Below are 18,567 nucleotides of genomic sequence, written 5' to 3'. Positions count from 1 at the left end.
GGTGAAATATGTTGGTATTTTCTCACTCCACTGAGTAATCTGGCCGCCGCATTCTGCACCACCTGCAGTTTCCGCAGCAGCCTCAAAGGTAGCCCCATGTAGAGCGCATTACAGTAGCCTAATCTTGAGATTACGAGCGCATGCACCAAGGTGGTGAGCGCCCCAACATCAAGGTAGGACCGCAGCTGGGCTATCCGCCTAAGATGAAAAAAGGCGATGCGGACCACAGACGCCACCTGGGATTCCATGGTGAGCGCTGGGTCCAGATAGATCCCCAAGCTGCGGACCCCATCCTTGGCGGGCACAGTCACCCCCCCAAAGGAGAGGGAGTTTCCCAAATCCCCAACTGTCGGGGCGCCCACCCTTAGTACCTTAAATGGTGGGTGTGTCTGAAAAGCTCAAAAGGATTTTTGGTAAACATCACATACCTGTGCCCATCGCCATTTCAAATATTCAATCAACTAGGGACCAATAGGGGAGCTGGCTGGATAGCTCAGTCTAGATATCTGGCTGCAGAATCGGATTCCCCACTGTGCCTCCAGAGAGAATATCCAGCCTATGCAGCCTTGGGCAAGTTGCACAGTTCCAGAGTGCCCCCAGAAGAAGAGAACGGTAAACTTCTGAGTACACTTCTGAGTACTCTCTACCTGGAGAACCCCAGAAAAGGTTTGCTATAAGTCCAAATTGGTGTGATGGCACAGGATTATTATTATTAGAGACCAGTAGAGGCTTGCAGAATGAATGGGGGTGGCACCTCATTCTGCTAAGATTATGAAGTATCTGTGCTGTAAACCTAACAGAGAGAATTTGAAAACCAGTAGTAAGTCATGGCGTTCCGCGTCTAGTCGCGCTGGCTGTGTGACCATGGAAGATTTTCTTTGGACAAACGCTAGCTTTATGGGTTGGAAACAGAGATGAGCACACACACCCTAGAGTTGGACACGACTGGACAAATTGTCAAGGGGAACCTTTACCTTTACCTTAGTAAGTCACAACTTGAATAGGTTCATTGAATCAGTGAAATTTACGAAGGGGATGACTCACCAAATCCTCACAGATTCAATGGGCCCACTCTGCTTGCTACAGAACTACTAAATTTCAGCCGTTTGTTTGTTTGTTTGTTTGTTTGTTTGTTTGTTTGTTTGTTTGTTTTATATGTTGCATTTCTCCCAACAAGGGACCCAAAGCGGCTCACAACATTAAAATTCACACAATTTAAAAACACAATAAATTCAATATTAAATGATAAATTAAACAATACATGATTTAAAACACAATTAAAAGATTAAGACTTGAAAACTTTAAAAAGATTAAAATTGCTGTTGAAATGAGGTTCAGGGATTCACTTATTATTTTTAAAAGCCTTCCTGAAGTCAACAATGAAGCATCATCAAGAACAGCATTACTGTATTATTGTTAATAATTATAACGTTAATAACTCAAAGAAAGAGGCGATTATAAATTTAACAGCTGCTCAATTACTTATAGCAAGAAAGTGTAGGAAGAACTGGATTTTTCATCCACATGGATGATATAATAAACTCTGCAATAATGATAAACTGACATCTGAAATTAAGTTTTAAAAAAGGTGTGATAAAGATTAATAAATTTAATAAGATATGGGATGACTTTATAAATGCCATAAAGGAAAAGGGCAAAAGACAAGTCTGACCTTATAAGGTTGTTGTAAGGTTAAAAGAGGAAACTATGTACACTGTCTTGATCTTTTTGAAGGACAGGTGGGATGGAAATGTAATTAATATTCAAATGCTTAAGAGTAGCATGTGTCTATAAAGTACTTTATAGCCTGGCAAACAAATGTACATCTGTTGGAAGACTTAATATTTGCATTGCTTTTTTCTTTGTTTTTCTTTTTTTCCCTCAGGCAAAGCAGATAATATAATGCACTTTGTGTTCCTGGGCATCCAATGCAAGTTTGGCAAGGAAAGAAAATATTTCCTTTAGCACAACAGAGCAAGCCTTTCCTGCACCCATACACCAAAATCACCAGTAAGAAAAGCATCAGGCAATGGAAAAGCACTATAAAATTAAATGTATTTCAGAGAATATACCAACATCTATTTGAGATCTTGAATATGTCCAAGATGATGTAGTTTCTCCAACTGCCCTAAGTAATTGGATAAACCTCTTCCAACTCATCCTGAAAAAAAAATCTACAGTGAACACTCAAGCACTACAGCTTCAGGAGTGAAAGGAACCACCAAATATCCAGATTCTCCTGTTTCCTCGTACGGTCTTATCCACCTTAATGTTTCTTTATCCCTGTTTGGAGATGGTTAAATGTTTGACTATGTTATTACAGATACTGACCGATCATCCCTCTGTCAGTCTAATGGCTGGCTAAGATATTACAATTTAATTGATAGAAGATAATCTTCTAATAGCTAGAAATTACTCCCTAGCATTTGGAATATATAACCATCATCATTTGGAGGCAGGCCTAAGATTCCAATTAAGGAGAGAGCTGCAGAAGAACAGATGAATCTTTTTTTAACTCTTTGAGACTTTTAGTAGTAGTCCTAAACTCAATTATCTGGATTTGTATCTTGACAACTGCAAGGCACTCTACATGGGACTACCCTTGAAGAGTGTTTGGGATCTTCAGCTGGTAAAATATGTGGCAACTAAGCAGATGAGGCAGAGTATTGAGCTCATGCTACACCAGTAATGAAAGATTTGCCAAGTGCTTTCTAGCCCTAAATTATGGGGATGGTTTTAATATTTGAAATCTTGAATGATTTGGGTTCTGCTGGTTAAGCTTGAAGACTAAATATCAACCAACTACTGAAGACCCCTATCTCATCAGGAATCCATCTGGACATTGTGGTCTTCAGAAGAGTCCCTCTTCAGAACACCACTAACAGCAGAGGGTATGAAATGGGTGTATAGAAAAGGACTTTTCCTGGATTGCTCCCAGACCGTGGAATCCACTTCACAGAGCTATAATTAATCCCACTTTCTCTGCTTTTAGGAATGGCAGGGAAAGACAATATCTTCGAACAGACCTTTTTAAATCGTGTATTGTTTGTTGTGATCATTTGGACTGACTTCTTTATAAATTAAATGAATTGCAATGATTTTAGGATTGAATCTGTGTTCTATTTCTCTGCTTCTGGACTGTTTTATGGTACTTGAAAGTCACCTTTAGCACTGCTTTGTAGTGAAAAGGAAGTGTGGCAATGTAGCAAACATTAACAACTTCACATTGCAATTGCTCTGGATAGATTGGGATAGGATTATATTGTTGTAGAAAGAGACAGGGGTCATATTCAAGCATAGTCATCCTTAGAGCAGATATTATGAAGTAAATGGGATTTAGTAATAATTAACCTCGGTCCCATTGCTTTGTGTCAATCTACTCTATACATTAATATATTGATCCAATCCATAGAATCTTTAAGCTGCATAATGATTAGAAATCAACAATTGTGGTGTACAAGAGTACTTTCTTTAGAATTTTCTTAGTGCTGTAGGAATCTGTTTATTTCTAATATACTTTACCTATAAACCTACAAATCAAATATATATTGCAAGGGTATAATAAATCTCTAATGCTGTCACACTCAAATGCAACTAATCTAATGCTCTTCTCCCAGAACTGTCTGCCTGTCTGGAGAGTGGGGCACAAATAATAGTAAATGCACTTGGATCTAAACTAACTGAACACCCATCTATAGCAGTGGGTTTACTTGAAATATGACTAAGCATGGATCTGTTGTTTTTCTGTATCTTTCTTGACAAGCAGTGAATATAATTCATGAAGGAAAGTCTGAGAATGGCTGAAGATCCACCTTAAATTTCCTGAACAGGCATCTAACAAAAATTAGTAAATAGCCTAGCAATGGCATCTGGAGGTCTCCCTGTTTAGTGGGAGAAATCCAGATTTAGGTGTGAAATCTAGATTTAGGTGTGAAATCTCAGAGGTGTGCCTGCAGCCATTTCTTTGCTGTGTCCTTGAACACATTTTTAAAATGTGAATAGGAAAAGAACAATACAGGAAACAGTCAACAAAATTCAGTACAAGCATTCAGGTGCTAATAAGATTAGATGGAGAGAGAGAGACAGACAGACAGACAGACAGACTCGCTCACTCCAGAGTAAGTATACTTTTGCCCCTGCAAAACTAAATGTTGAACAAGCATGGGAAGCGGATGAAATCTGGCAGAATTGCAGGACTTTTCTAGGCTTCTTCCAATGCTCGAGAAGCATCAAAACTGGAGAGCCTCCCTCTGTCCCTCTCACCTGTGCACTGGCAACTTCGGTTGAAGAACTTCAGTGGCCAGCGCTCCCGGTCATCCACATTGCGAAGAGTGTAGGGACCGCTCCACGGTCTGGTGTCCACTTGCACCTCCCTACAGGCACCTCTGCCTTGCTGTGAACCACACACATTGTCGGGATTAGACCCCAATGCTGGGCAACACTGCTTGGCCTGGATCCTCTCCACAGTCATGCACACTCGTGGGAATTGTGCCTTGGCTTCTGGAGGCCACAAGAGGCACAGAAAACCAAGCAGGACCCAGAAAAGCAGCTTCCTCCACTGGAGCAGCAAGACTGTCGGTGTCATGTTCCAAAGTTTCTTCAGCCTCATCACTCAACCTGTGAATATTTCAGCTGGTGTGATAAGAGTGAAAGCAATTTTGATTAGCAGCCTCTGGACTGAATATGTGAGGCAGATTTTACATGCCAGAGTAAGAGGGTTTCTTTTGTTCCTCACTGCTTACAAGGCTCAAGCTTGTGCTGTTCCTTTAATCCGAGGCAAGAATGTAGTTAAAAGACAGACCATTTAGTTCTTTGTCTGCCAAGGGGCCAGAGCTGGGGGCTTTTTATTTTGGGGTCAGCATACTATAATTAGGAGGATTAGCCTTCTGCCAACCTTTATGTTTAGCACATGACATCAAGGAGAAAAAAGGCCTCTTGAGTCGTGGAGGATATGTCTGAAGGCCATTGGCTCTGGATCAGGGAAACAAAAGTCTTTGATTTGCTCTCTAAGGACTTTGCAAAACCCCTGCAATGGGTGTTCATGTTGCATGCTTAAAGATGTAAGTTTCCATGTAGAAAATATAACATGCATTGTAAAATTATTTCATTGGACAGAAACTATTTTATTATTTTAATGTATTAAGGATAAATAATTTTATTATGAATAAATCCCCCTTCTGCCAAATATGGGATAAAAGATAGCACAGTTGGATGCTGAATTAAAAAATGAAAGCATAAAAGAATTAAAACACAATTTAAAGAATGTAACAGGTGCCAGCATCCTACTGGCAATTTACACTTGCATAAGTCTTGGCAGCAAATTGCACTCATTACCAAAGTGCTGGTTAACTTCAGGCAGGCAATCAGGAACACATGTAGCACCTCATTAATGAGTGATAAGATTGTAGGAATTTCTCTTATGTAAATATGAACTACCAATAGGATTCTAGCCATTGGAATTAAATTAGAGGCAAAATTTAAAGTAGTTTGAAACAATTAAAAAGTCATTTTTAAAAAAATCCCTATGGCAAATATAGGCAGGGGGAGCGGGGGACAAGTCTCCCTGCATGGCTGCCAAGTGGGAAGAGAACGGCACTCCAAGTGCGATTGGAAGGATGAGCAGAATCAGCGCTGCAGCAGGACACATGAGTGGATGGTCCAGCCTGAGGGGCCAGACCGTTTTTAAGTCCGGCAGTGTGAAGATATTCGTATACGAATACCCCCATCTCTACTCAGAGGCTGGCTTTCAAAAGCTAAACTCTCCTGTGTGCATGCCCCTGTCTGACTGGCTGTCTGGCCATGGCTTGGCTTTTTAAAAGGTGCAAGTGGAGGAACTGCAGAGGAAGGAAGAGAGGAGGAGGGGGGGGTTGGTTTGCTTTTCTTGACTGGTTGTTTGAGAAAAAAACAAGCAAGCAAACAAAATTCTCCTCCTTGCCCCCTTTGGTCTCCTTCCACTTCTGACTGCAGGCTGGTGGGGACCAAATAGGGTTGCTTCAGGTCTGTGTGCCATTTGGATGCAAAAACTTCACCAAATGGCATCTTGGATCTCCTAGTGACTCTATACATTCATTCCTGCTTCTTCAATGTGTTTTAAACTTCTCACTTTCCTCTTCTAACTCCCTAAGATCTAATCATTAACCGTCTCCTTCCTTCTCCTAAACCCTGACACTCCATAACTCTATCTAACTCCCCTTGTCTAACTGTCTCTCCAACTCCCTGTCACTCTAGCTCTGCCCCTCCTGCCCTATCCTTGGCTCTTCCCCCTTAGCTGCTGTGATGGACAGGCAGGAATGACATCACCTTTTTGCATTCCGCTACAGATACCTTTAAGGGGTTTTGGATGGGAGGAACTTTTCTAGACTGGGGTTGAATGTCTGTCTACTCATTAGCAGTCAATTGTTTCCTTGCTACTTCAGATACTTTGTCCCAACGTTTCTCCAGTCAGGATTCAGTTAGATCAGTGTTAGCAATGGAGTTTGTCAGTTGGACAGTTAGAGTGAAGTATTCTGTCAGCTGTGTAACCAGTAAGTCAGTAATGAAGCTAATTAACCATTTAAACTCAGTGATGTAACAAGTTTACATTTTTATATACAGTGGACCCTCTACTTACGGAATTAATCCGTACTGGAACAGTGGTTGCAGGTCGAAAAGTCTGTTGGTCGAGTCTCCATTGACCTACAATGCATTGAAAACTGATTAATCCTGTAACTGGCCGTTTTTGTTCCATTTTTGTTCCATTTTGGTTTTTTTCTGGTCTGTAGGTCGATTCTCTGGCTGCAAGTCGAACCTAAATTTTGCAGCCAGAGAAGTCTGTAACTCGAAAAGTCTGTAAGTCGAGCTGTCTGTAAGTCGAGGGTCCACAGTATTATGATGGCTGCTTTTGTCTATGAAAAACTGTAAGTAAACAGAAACATTTTATTCTCTCATTGCCAGATTCTGAGTGAATGCATTGAGACAATAAGTGCTAGCTGAGGAAAACTAACAAATAAGGAGTGGTCTACTAAGGGACGCTTGAAGCCATTCTCCTCTGTAGGTTCCTGTCTGAATATTTTACTTGCTGCATAATTAGAGGAAGTTTACTTAATTTTTAAAGCCACTCTCAATTTCCTCACACACTTTCCCCCAAGAATGCATAACCTTACGGAGTACTTCTCCAGTTGATTCATTTGGAAGATGGCTTTGCTTAACCCAAGCTTTCCCAAAATGGAAGACACAGAATGAGTAAAATCAAGGGAATCCCTACTATCACTTCCAATCATTAAGTGGACACAACAACAGAAGTTCCTAATTCCACTGCACAGGGAGAAGGGGTGGAGCCCAAAGAGGAGGAGAATGCTGAAATGAGGATTTGGCCCTTTGGCTGGAACTCCCACATCTTTGTTTTAATTCCTAAAGACTGCCTAAATTGGAACTCCCACATCCAGATCATGAGTTCATCTTTGGTAGACCTCCACTATATTTCAGATAGTTTATAAATTGTAGGCACTGCTGTTGGTTGTTTTGAAATTATTGATATCTGTAATTTATTCTACTACAGTGGACCCTCGACTTACAGACGGCTCGACTTACAGACTTTTCGAGTTACAGACTTCTCTGGCCGCAAAATTTAGGTTTGACTTGCAGCCGGAGAATTGACTTACAGACCAGAAAAAAACCAAAATGGAACAAAAACGGAACAAAAATGGACGGTTACGGGATTAATCGGTTTTCAATGCATTGTAGGTCAATGCAGACTGGACCTACAGACTTTTCGACCTGCAGCCACCATTCCAATACGGATTAATTCCGTAAGTAGAGGGTCCACTGTACTGAAAACAGTGGGAATAATTACATTCTCCAAATATTCCTGCCTGGTGGAGATATGAGGATGGCTAATTGGACAAGGAGACACTCCAGGTGTGGAATATTCTTTCCAGAGAGGCTCACCCAGCACCCTCTTTTTCTTTCCCCATGATTTAAAAATTCTACCATGTCAAAGCTGAGTTGGTGTACTCTCTGTTGCTACTAGAGAGATTTGTTGATCTTATTTAGTATCTGTTGCTCGAGAAGTTATGCTGCATTTTTATTTTATGGCTTATAATTTCATTTTATATTTTAATTTTTCCAGACCAACCTTCATTGTAATGTGGCCCTAGAAAAATTGTTAGTTACTGGCATAGAACTATTGGCAAAAATTTTACTGGCTAATTATACTGCATAAGCTTGATCATAAACTGCAATGGCACAGTGCTGTTAATTAACTAGTTACCACCCTTCATCATACATCGCTCACACAATTGGTGCACAACAAAACATACAAGTAGCAACTCATTAACTATTTGCCACTGTAATTTACATCATTGCACTTAACACCAGCACGAATGATCAATAGGATTCTGGCCACTGGGTTGGTACCAGATCTTAGTCACCCTCAGAATAGACACATTGAAACCAATACGCGGGGCTTGGTTGATTTCAGTGAGTCTGTTCTAAGTATGACGCAGTCTGAATCTAACTCCTGTAAGTAAATAGGTAGTGAACGAATGAATGAATGAATGAATGAATGAATGAATGAATGAATGAATGAATGAATGAATGAATGAAAGCATTAGCTTACGTTGGAAACACAGTTCTAAATCTATCATGATGCTACCAGGGTAGGGCTGTTTCTTTGGTTTACAATATTTTGTAAATATGTCCACGACTGCTTGCACGTGTGTATTGGAGATATTCCCTGTACTGATTCTGAAAGGTGCATCCACTAGCACAACTGATCTTGTGCTAGTAAAATGACATCACAAAATACAAACTCCAATTCGTAAGAGTCAAAAGTGTTTGGAAAAAGATTTTGTTTCCTGTTGTGAATGTGCATATTCTTTTTATCTCATTGTCACACCTGCTCAAAAACATTTTGCCGCTGTTTTAAGTCAGAGGTGAGCAGATGGTAGATCTCAAGCTATTGGTAGCTCTCTAGATATTTTAAAGAAGATTGGAAAGGATTTGTGACTCTCAGGTTAGTTCAGATACTTTGATAGTTCACTCCTGTTTTAAACAATACTCAGATGTGATAAACCTCAAAAAAGGAAAAGAAACTTTATCACCACTGATGCACCGCAATCAAAAATAAAAGAAGACAAGGAGATCACATGCTTTCTGTGAATGAGTTCAGGTTCAATGGCTCTGACCAGAAGGGTTTACTGAAATCTTGGCAAGATTATTGATTATGCTGAGTTGTAAATTCTGGGGATTTAAAAAAGTAATTTTCCCAAGAATTGCCATTGTATAAATATCATTTTGTCATCTTTCAAAAATATATCTTATTAGCACTTCCTTAGAAGATGTTTTGCATCTTCAGAAAGGTCCTTCAAAGAATGATCTCAGGAAATGATTGAGCACCAAGATAGGCACCCTTCTGCAAGTACGTAAATCAAGTAAGTAGGCACAAAGAACCATTTAATGAAATAGGCAAGCCAGAGGCATAAGTGTCAGAGTTAAAGATCTTCTGTACACTGAATGCTTTGTTGAGTGTGCTCATTGGTCAGTCAAATTTCTTTTCTTGAGGTTGACATTTTAATGAACTTGGGTTTTAATAAAGCATGAAGTACTACAGTAAACTTACTAGCTCTAAAGAATAATCACATGTCTCTCACACCCAGATGAGTTCGTGTTAGTGTAAAATTTAGGGAACACAGCTGTTTTCCCATGCTTGTAGATTGGAGGAAAGGGGAGGAGGAAACCTTAGCTACCTAACTAGCTAATGATAATAATAATTGTGTGCCATCAATTCTGATTTATGGTAACCCTTTTCAGGTTTTTTTAGATAGCTAATATTCAGAAGTACTGGCACTACTCGCAGTGAGGAATCAAACTCCCAGCTTCTGTCTCCACAGCCAAATATCTAAACCACTGAACTATTTAGTCACCCAATGGACAGAATCCCAACATTAATCTATAGAGATGTTTTGATGCCTTCATAGTAGAGTCTCTCTCTTCTCAAATGCCATCCTGAGAGAAGGTTCTATTATTTAATGCAGAGGGACTAACATCGAAGTGTAGGTGTATAACTTGACTGTAAGAGAAGACAGCATTAATTTCAAGCTGTAGCAACAATACATTTCTCTGTTTTGTTGTTTTGTAATTATAAAACCCGTGTTGCCATTGAAGTGAGATAGGCAGGCTTTTGGTACAGAGGACGTAGGAACCAGACATTTTAGTGAAACCATTATTCTTTTAGTAACAGAAATAACAACATGGGATTCCTTATGTCTTATGGACTTCATTTCAAATTGTTTTTAAATAAGATTAAGATTAGGAACTGCAATACACACATAAATATGCATACATACATGAGCATCAAGATTCTAAACCATCCTGAAATTATAAAAATGAGCCTAGAGAACATAGGCTATCCATGCTGAAAAAGACGAATGCAACTGCTTACTCCACAAAGGAAGTTCCAGCCTTTAATCTGCAAGACCTAGGAGGTATGTTAATGATAGGACACTTTTCAGACCATTAGTTCATGGGAATATCATAAGCCAGGAACTTATATGTTTTCTAAGAAGGCAAAGTATGAATTTTGAAATTAGATTTCCATTAGAACTATTCCTTCAATTAAAAAAGACAAATTTATGTTACTACTGTGGCCTCAAAAGCAGTTGAGGCCTAGATATTTTTAAGTTGTTGATTCTGGTTTGTGAACACATCTTTCATAAACCCAGATAATCAGTGATAGACATGCAGATTTTTTTTCACAGGCTTAAAGCGATAAAAAATCTCCACTGTAGGGGGGTAGGAAATACTCAGCTTCTTGTTTATAATTGATAGAAAAACAAACATTGTAATTTCAAGTAAGCCAACAGTACATCCTACCGCCTGGCACTGCGGATCATGCAATTACAGTGCCTGTGGTGGGAAGATGCGCTGGGCCACTTCCAGACTGACAACCCTCAAATAAAGGGGGATCAAGGTCTAGGGGTGTTTGTTAGCGGCCAGCCAGGTTCCTGCTATCCTTAAGGTCGCTGGAGCCTGGGGCCGGGGACTCGCCCTTTCATTGACCTAGGAGTATTTAGATACACCATTGGATGGTTTCCGCACTACGGCAGACCCCTCCTTGTGAATGAAAAGTTTGGAATATTGATGTATATTAATAAAGCGTGGCCCATATTTTTTAACCCATATCAGTGTCTCGCATTTTATTCTGGGGTTGGGAGGGCAAGGAGGGGCTGGAAAAACATTTTGGCCTTATTTTGATTCCCCTAGAAAAAGGTATTAAAAGGTTCTGTAGAGAGGGCCCTACTCATACCTTCCTCGAGGCGAGAGCTACTGCTGAGAACTGTTGAGAACTCCTGAGAACTTTGGCTGAAAAGAAAGGGCTCTGGTGAATATCTTACAAATCTGCCATCCTAACTTTCAAATGAAAGATTTTATTTCAGGATAGTATAGCTTTTCATAGCCGTAAATTCTCTGAAATTAAAATTTAGTTTAACCCATAATGAAATTTGCTGTTCAAACTCTTGTATCCACTTATACCCTTGTTCCCCAAGAAAAATGTAGGAACATTGTGAAATGGGATGGAACAAAGCTTCATTTTAACAACTATTTTTATATACATATGTTTGTCTTAACCTTCTTGTTGCTGAGTATAATTTTGGATTTCAGGATGAAACTGTAGAAATCGTGACTTATAAAACAGAACTGCAAACATCTCTTTGTTGCTTGTGGTAGAAAAATGCTAATAATGGCACAGAACAGGGTGGGAGATAAGGGGCTGTGTTACTTGTGCACTGCATGGTTGATGGTTCCAGAGAGGGTGAGATTCAGGTTCATTGCCCCAGGCTGCAATTTTTCCTAAATTAAAATATTTAGAGAAAAGAAGAGAGGTGGGACAGCTCTCAGGGATCTTACCCCTCCACATTCCTGCCGCCCTGGAAACCAGCAATTCTAAATTATTAGGAACCTTGTTACAGGTTGGGCATGACAAAACACTCAAGTTCACATTACGCACTGTTTTTAAATCAATTCGTCTTTGTTTTAATAGATTGATATCATCTTCCTGATGACCGTAGTTCAAGCAAAGAGTGTCCAGGAGGGGAGGTGCCCTTTATAGTATTTTCTGCTTTTTAAAGACTGTGGGACCTGTACAGTTCCTCCAATGTGGGGCAGGAACACCCAACAGTCTTCTGTGCTATATTAATCAACCTCTGGAGTAATTTTCTCCTCACAGAAAGTACAAGCTCTGTTGAGCCTTTTTCAGTACCTCTGCAGTATTTATGCCCCATGTCATGTTCTCCTCAGTATGGACAGTCAAAAACATAAAACACTCACACTTTCTACCCAGTCTCCACTGATGAATAATGGTGGAATAGCCATCCCTTCTTCCTATAGTCTATTACAAGCTCCTTAGTTTTTAAGTATATAGAAGCAAGTTATTCTCACTACACCATTTAATAAATCATCCCACCTCCAATGTGGGGCGCCCTACTGTGGTGTCATCTGTGAACTTAACACTGATATGGCTGTTATAAGCAGAAATACAATCATATGTATAGAGGGGATAGCCCAGGGGACTCAGCACACCTCCTTGTGGTGAACCAAGACTAAGGTTGAGAACCATATATGTCCATTGATCTACTCTAACCCTCTGATTGTGTTCAGACAAAAAACTGTATCCACATACAAGTGGAATATGGAAGGCACAGTCCCTTAGTTTAACCATCAGGGAGCTACAGGAGCTACTGCTGCAAATAGAAGGGATTAGCCATGAGCAACAACACCCTCTTACACGCAACAAGCTAAGATTCCTGGCTTGTTGTGGCATGTGAGTTTGCTGATGGACTCTTCCTGCTGTTCAGAGGTGATGTCCTCCCTACAGCCTTCCTTCTTCTGAACTAAAAAAAACTGGGCCATTTGGGCCTTTCCTCTTCGGCTACAATCCTTTGATTTTCCACTTCTCCTTCAGCTGGGAACAGCTTACCTGGGTGTTGGTTCCCATGCTTCAGCATGGAGACTGTGAACATTGTGCAGCATTTCCACCAAGGACCATGATTAAGTCCACATAGAATCCCGGGAATCAAAATCAGGCATTCATTCATTCATTCCAAAGCAAAGCTGTCTCCGCCCCAAGATCATCCCCATAAGAAGCCTGTTTTGACAGTGTGGGGTTGTGGTTTTTATGGGATTTTAAGCTGAGTAAGGATGGTTTGTTTTTGTTTTGTCTTTAAGAAATTGTTCCTCTTATGGAAATACGTTTCCCCGAAAATAAGACAGGGTCTTATATTAATTTTTGCTCCAAAAAAAGCAGCTGGGCTTGTTTTCAGGGGATGTTTAATTTTTTCATGTACAACAATCTATGTTTATTCAAATACAGTCATGTCATCTTCCGGTTGCTGCACAGTTGTGGAGGGCAGGCTTTCACTCAACTAGGGCTTATTGGGGGGGGGGTAAGGCTTATACCACAAGCATCCTGAAAAATCATACTAGGGCTTATTTTCAGGTTAGGTCTTATTTTCAGGGAAACAGGGTAGGATCTGGCAACCCATCTGACTCAGTCTTCTGTGTTAAACATAGTCCTGATAGATTCAATAGGAAAGTAATACAAGCAAGGAGGAAGAGCCAAAGGAAGGGCTGCTATATGTCTTCTACATTACTGGCTTACCTGTGTGAAGGTTCCCACACCTCTGACCCTCCTGTATAGCAGGAGGAGAAATAGTGCAGAGTTAGGAGTATCTGGAAGAAGCTGCTCTTGGCAAGAATTGGGTGAAATCCCTGTTCCTCTTTCGTACTTATCAGAATCCATTGGCCCCTTCTGTGTGATGCTTTGTAGTGAAGAAAAGGCTACAACTGAGACATCATTTCTTACAGGGTGGAAGTGCTGTGCCTTTTCCTTTAGGAGAAAGGTGCGCCTACACAATGTTTAGAAGCAGTGGGTAGCTGACATCTCTCTGCAGCAACATCCTGGCTCCCAATGCTTTCTTGCAATCTAGGGGCAGGAATTGTTGCCTCTTTGCATATACAATGTGTAGATGAGCCCTGAATGTAACTCTACCTCAGTAACCACAGTGTTGACCATCCTGCAGCATGCTGTGGTATGGGAGGGAAGGGGGAGGTTCCTCTGTGAGAGAATGCATCCTTTCATTCCTTACCCAGTCCTGGTCTCGTGTGGCTCCTCTTCCTCCTTTGGATCTCATCATACATGCTTGCTGACAGTGCTGTGGGAGATGGCCCAACTGTTCAGAAACTAAATCCACAAGAGCCCCATTGGATGAAAGCAGGGCTCCAGCAACTAGTCCTGAAACCTATTTCTAGTTACTGTCCCAGAAAGCTGCAAACAATTCATGCAGTCAACCATCACTTCCCATACTTTTCCAGCAACTGGTAGACCACCAGGAATCAACCTATAGAAATGATTACTATCCACCAAGCGTTGCATGTCAATACCTGCCAGTGGCCTAGCTCTGATACTGAGGGGAAGCCTGGGGGGTTACATGGTAGGTACATGGGCCAAACCAGGGCATCCCTTTCTGTCCCCCAGCTGAGAAAAGAGTATCTTCCCAAATCCAATGGAAGGTCAAAAGCCATCAAGGCTGCAGCATGGGCTAACTGAAGGTTCATGCTAATCAAATCCTGTAAATTAAAGCAACAAATTAACTGGAAGTTCAGACACTCACCCTGAAGCCCACTTGCCTCTTTAGTTCACAAGGTTCCCTCTGGAGAAAGTTGGTTCTCTTTTTTTAAAAAAGGAGGCCTCTTCAGACAATAAACATCCAGAGATTTCTCTGAGAAGATCCTTCTTGTGCATTGAGTACCTTACCACTTGGAGTGACTGTAAAGCTGATGGGGACACATATGGTGGAGAAGCCACAAGAACAAGGAACAAGTGCTTTCATCTTCCTTCAAGAACCCCATTCCCCAGTGCAAGACCACCCACCATCCAGTTTTCCTCTATATGCATGTTTCATACTTGAAACAGGCTTCAGAATCCTGCAGTGTTGGATGGAAGCAACATTTACAGGGAGAAGCAGCGGGCAGCTGGCATTTTTCCATAGCAACATCCCAGCTCCCAATGCTTTCTTGCAATCTAGTAGCAGAATTCCTGCCTGTTTGCACATGTAATGTGTAGCTGAGCCTTGAATTTAAGCCCAGTTCAGTAACCACAATGTTGGCCATCTTGCAGCAAGCTGTGGAATGAGATGGAAAGGGTAGGGAAGACATCCTTTCATCCTTGCCCAAGATGATGCAGACTCCACCGGACTGGTCTCACATGGTGACTACTCTTCCTTGTGCTCCTGTTATTGCTGCTTAGTGACACTGAGATGAGAAGACACAGCAGGTCAGAAACTGAAGGTATAAGAGTGCCATGGGATGAAACCAGGGCTCCAGCAACTAGCCCCAACTCCTATTTCCAGAGGTACTCCATGAAAGCCTCAAGCAGACCATGCAGACCATCATCACCTCCCATCTTTTGTTCTCCAGCATCTCATAAGAACTGAGCTCCAGGAATTGACATAAATGATCACTACATACTTATAGCTTGTAAAAGTTACCTTTTTAGACAATGATTCCTAGCATTCACAAGACAAATTGGAGGTTGGAGTAGGGGAACTGTTACCCAAAAAGTGGCTTTTACAAGTTCTCCATGTAGGACAAGATCACCTTTAGGAATAGAGGGGAGATTTCCTGAAACTTCCATAGCTGTGTCTTAGAAGAGATTAGGACAGTTCCCCTGTATGAGAAGGAGTTGTGCCCAAATTATGTCCTTTAACAGGGCTGTGTATTGTCTCTCTCTGCTGCTCAGGGGGGAGGGCATCTGCTTGGTAATCAATTCCTGAGATCTGTGGGATCTCCAGATAAGAGTGTGCTGGAAGAGGTAGGAGAAAATAAAGTTTCTGCTGTTAAAGTTATCAAGACTCAACCTTTATTGTTTCCCGCCGAAATGGAGGGGCCGCCTAAGGGAAAGGACGAACTTTCTTACACAAAGGCAGCCCCATGTAGAGCGCATTGCAGTAATCTATGCGGGATGTTACCAGTGCAGTTGGCCACTGCAGTGACACCCTCTGAAGGACTCATGATCTCTATGTTGAAGTCTCTGGGTACAAATGGGATTTGCTATTTGGCAATGGTTTGGGGGGTGATCCTACAGGAAAATAATGTGGATCCCAGAGAATCCATGCCTTGGACTGCCATTTTTTGCATCACTGGGAAGCCATGTACCGAGGCACCCATGATTTCTGTATTGTAGTCTGCGGGTGCAGATGGGACCTATGAGTGGACAGTAGTTTGGAGAGATCTTCTAGAAAAATCATGTGGACCCACACTTCATAACCAGATTTTTGTACCAATGCAAAGCCATGCACTGAAAGGCTCACGATTTCTGTGGTGTAGTCTATGGGTGCAAGTGGGATCTAGCTGGTTTTCCTATTGCCATTATATCATTCGGGAGGGTTGCATCCAAAAATCATATGAAATCATGAAGATCTGTGCCTTAAATCTACATTTCACACCACTGCAAAGCCATGTGCCAAAGGATCCATGATTTGCGGGGAGGGGAGTCTGTGAGTATATAGGAGAGCTATGACTTGATTGTGAGTTGTAAGGATCTCACATAAAAATCATATGAAATAATGAGGATCCCTCCTTGATTTCATGAATCCGCCTTTTCTTTCCACATCAAGTTTTAGGTACCGAAGAAAGAAAACCTCCCTCCTTTTCTTTGCATCACGAAAAACATTGCACAGCTGCCATTTCATACGTAGCTTGGTTCACCAATTAATATAGTGCGTTAAACTATGAGTAGGGCAGGAAGCTAGTAATGAGGCAGAGGGGGGTGAAGGGGGGGCGAAATGGGATACAGTACTTGCTTCCAAGAATTAGCGCTATGATTGGAGGTCAGCTTTGGGGGGAACGCGTATACTTACAAAGATCTGGGAGCGTCCATACGCCAGTTTTAGAGGAATCACAACGAAAAGGCATATCCAGACGCTCAAAATGCATAGATTCGCAAGTTTAAATGAAATACTGTAGTTTGCGAAGATCCACGTTAAGGGACTTGAAGTCAGGTGTAGTCATGAGAAATCGTGAGACTCGCTTTTTTTTTTCAATGAGCAAGATAACAATGACGTTCCGGGAGCAAGGGAGGATTTTCTCAAGAGGGAAAAAAAAATGATACCTGCCGAAACCCGGGATCGAACCAGGGACCTTTAGATCTTCAGTCTAACGCTCTCCCAACTGAGCTATTTCGGCGGCTGGTCGATCGCTTTTCACAGCAGACTACAAAAAGCACTTCAGTTTTCTTTCTCTCCTTTTTTCCGCCCTCGCAAACGATCACTCTAGATTTTCAAAAATGTGCCGTTTTGACAGTGTCTCGTTGTCAATTGCGTCACAATTGCTCTTTATTAGCTCTAATGATATTGCCTTAAATGGCAAAAACATCCCAGCTACTTCAGGAGCCTTTCAGATATGCACGTTTTTTAAACGCCGGTGGTTCTGAGGCGTCTCTCACATGAACGTCGCAATATTTTTTCAGGAAGGGAAAAGGATTTTTTAAAAAATCGCGGGTGGTGGGATTTTAAAACATGTTAAAGACCGTCGTTTTACGACAATTTGTTACCTTACACATACCAGGGATAAATTCTGGTGGCTTGCTTGGGTGATCGTCTATTGATCGAGACAATAATAATTTCAGTTTTGACCAAGATAGGTAAAGGATGATCCTTCTTCATCGCTCTCATGCTCATGATTGTTGTCATAAAAGGGCACGTCATAGATGGGAGTCCCTGAGGTGAGGTCTCTCAAATGTGAACGGTTTTCTTCTGAGGGGAAACGGGTCTCTTGTTTTCAGTGGATGAAAGAACGAACTGCGATTAAAGGAACATTTAAAACAGACCCGATTCCCGCCCAGGTCGGCAAATCTTTATACCTTGAAGTCCCCTCCTTACACGTAACGATCTTGCACGTGTAAAAACTTGACCAAAAGGGAAAGAATAAAGCAAAGCCTTGTAGCACCTTTTTAGGACTTAACAGGTTTGTTTCAATATTAACTTTCGTGGACTATAACCTGACACTGACAAATTGTTGTTGTTTTGCTGTATGTGCCAAAACAGAGTTCCTTCTTTGAAAGTTTCCACAGCGACCAGCATCACAATCCAAGCCCTGTTCACTTTGTAAAACCCGCTGATTTCGGTTAAGATTCACAGGCAAGGAAATACAGTACAATTGATTTGGAGAGAGGTTTTGCTGGGTTGTGTTGCAAGAAAATAAAATCGATACAAAGTACAGTAGTTGAAGCACCTCAGAGACATAACATTAGTAAGGCATATATGCTTGCCAGTGGGCAAAATCTTCTGCTGTAGGTCACACTTTCTCTTTACAGATAGACTCTGTTATTCCTCCCCAACCAGCCTTAAAATTCACCTTTACTCCATTTACAATGATTTTAAGCTGGAAAGAAAATCTGAGAGATCAGAATCTACAGTTGGATCTCTGGGTGATCCAAAATAGAATGGCAGGGATTTTCAATTTCCAATTGTTCAGCAACAGAGCAACACACAAAAAATATATTATCAAGATATAATTCAAAGTAAAGAAAGC

The 18,567-nt window shown here is 41.2% G+C and overlaps 1 protein-coding gene and 1 non-coding gene across 2 annotated transcripts in view; both read right to left on the bottom strand.

Annotated features, from left to right (window-relative positions):
• The window catches only part of DCT (dopachrome tautomerase), a 61,798-nt gene extending 49,104 nt beyond the window's left edge, over nucleotides 1–12,694 (bottom strand). The window contains exon 1 of the mRNA XM_020783559.3: nucleotides 4,264–12,694. Within this exon, the coding sequence (XP_020639218.3) occupies nucleotides 4,264–4,609 (346 nt within the window). The 5' untranslated portion in view covers nucleotides 4,610–12,694. The remainder of the gene's footprint in view (nucleotides 1–4,263) is intronic.
• Nucleotides 12,695–17,147: 4,453 nt separating this feature from the next.
• Nucleotides 17,148–17,220, bottom strand: TRNAF-GAA (transfer RNA phenylalanine (anticodon GAA)). Its single transcript has one exon. It is a non-coding gene; the product is annotated as a tRNA-Phe (tRNA).
• Between the last annotated feature and the right edge of the window lie 1,347 nt (nucleotides 17,221–18,567).

This window comes from Pogona vitticeps, chromosome 3 (assembly GCF_051106095.1).
Source record: "Pogona vitticeps strain Pit_001003342236 chromosome 3, PviZW2.1, whole genome shotgun sequence".
Classification (NCBI taxonomy): Eukaryota; Metazoa; Chordata; class Lepidosauria; order Squamata; family Agamidae; genus Pogona; species Pogona vitticeps.
This window is presented reverse-complemented; position numbering and strand designations above follow the sequence as displayed.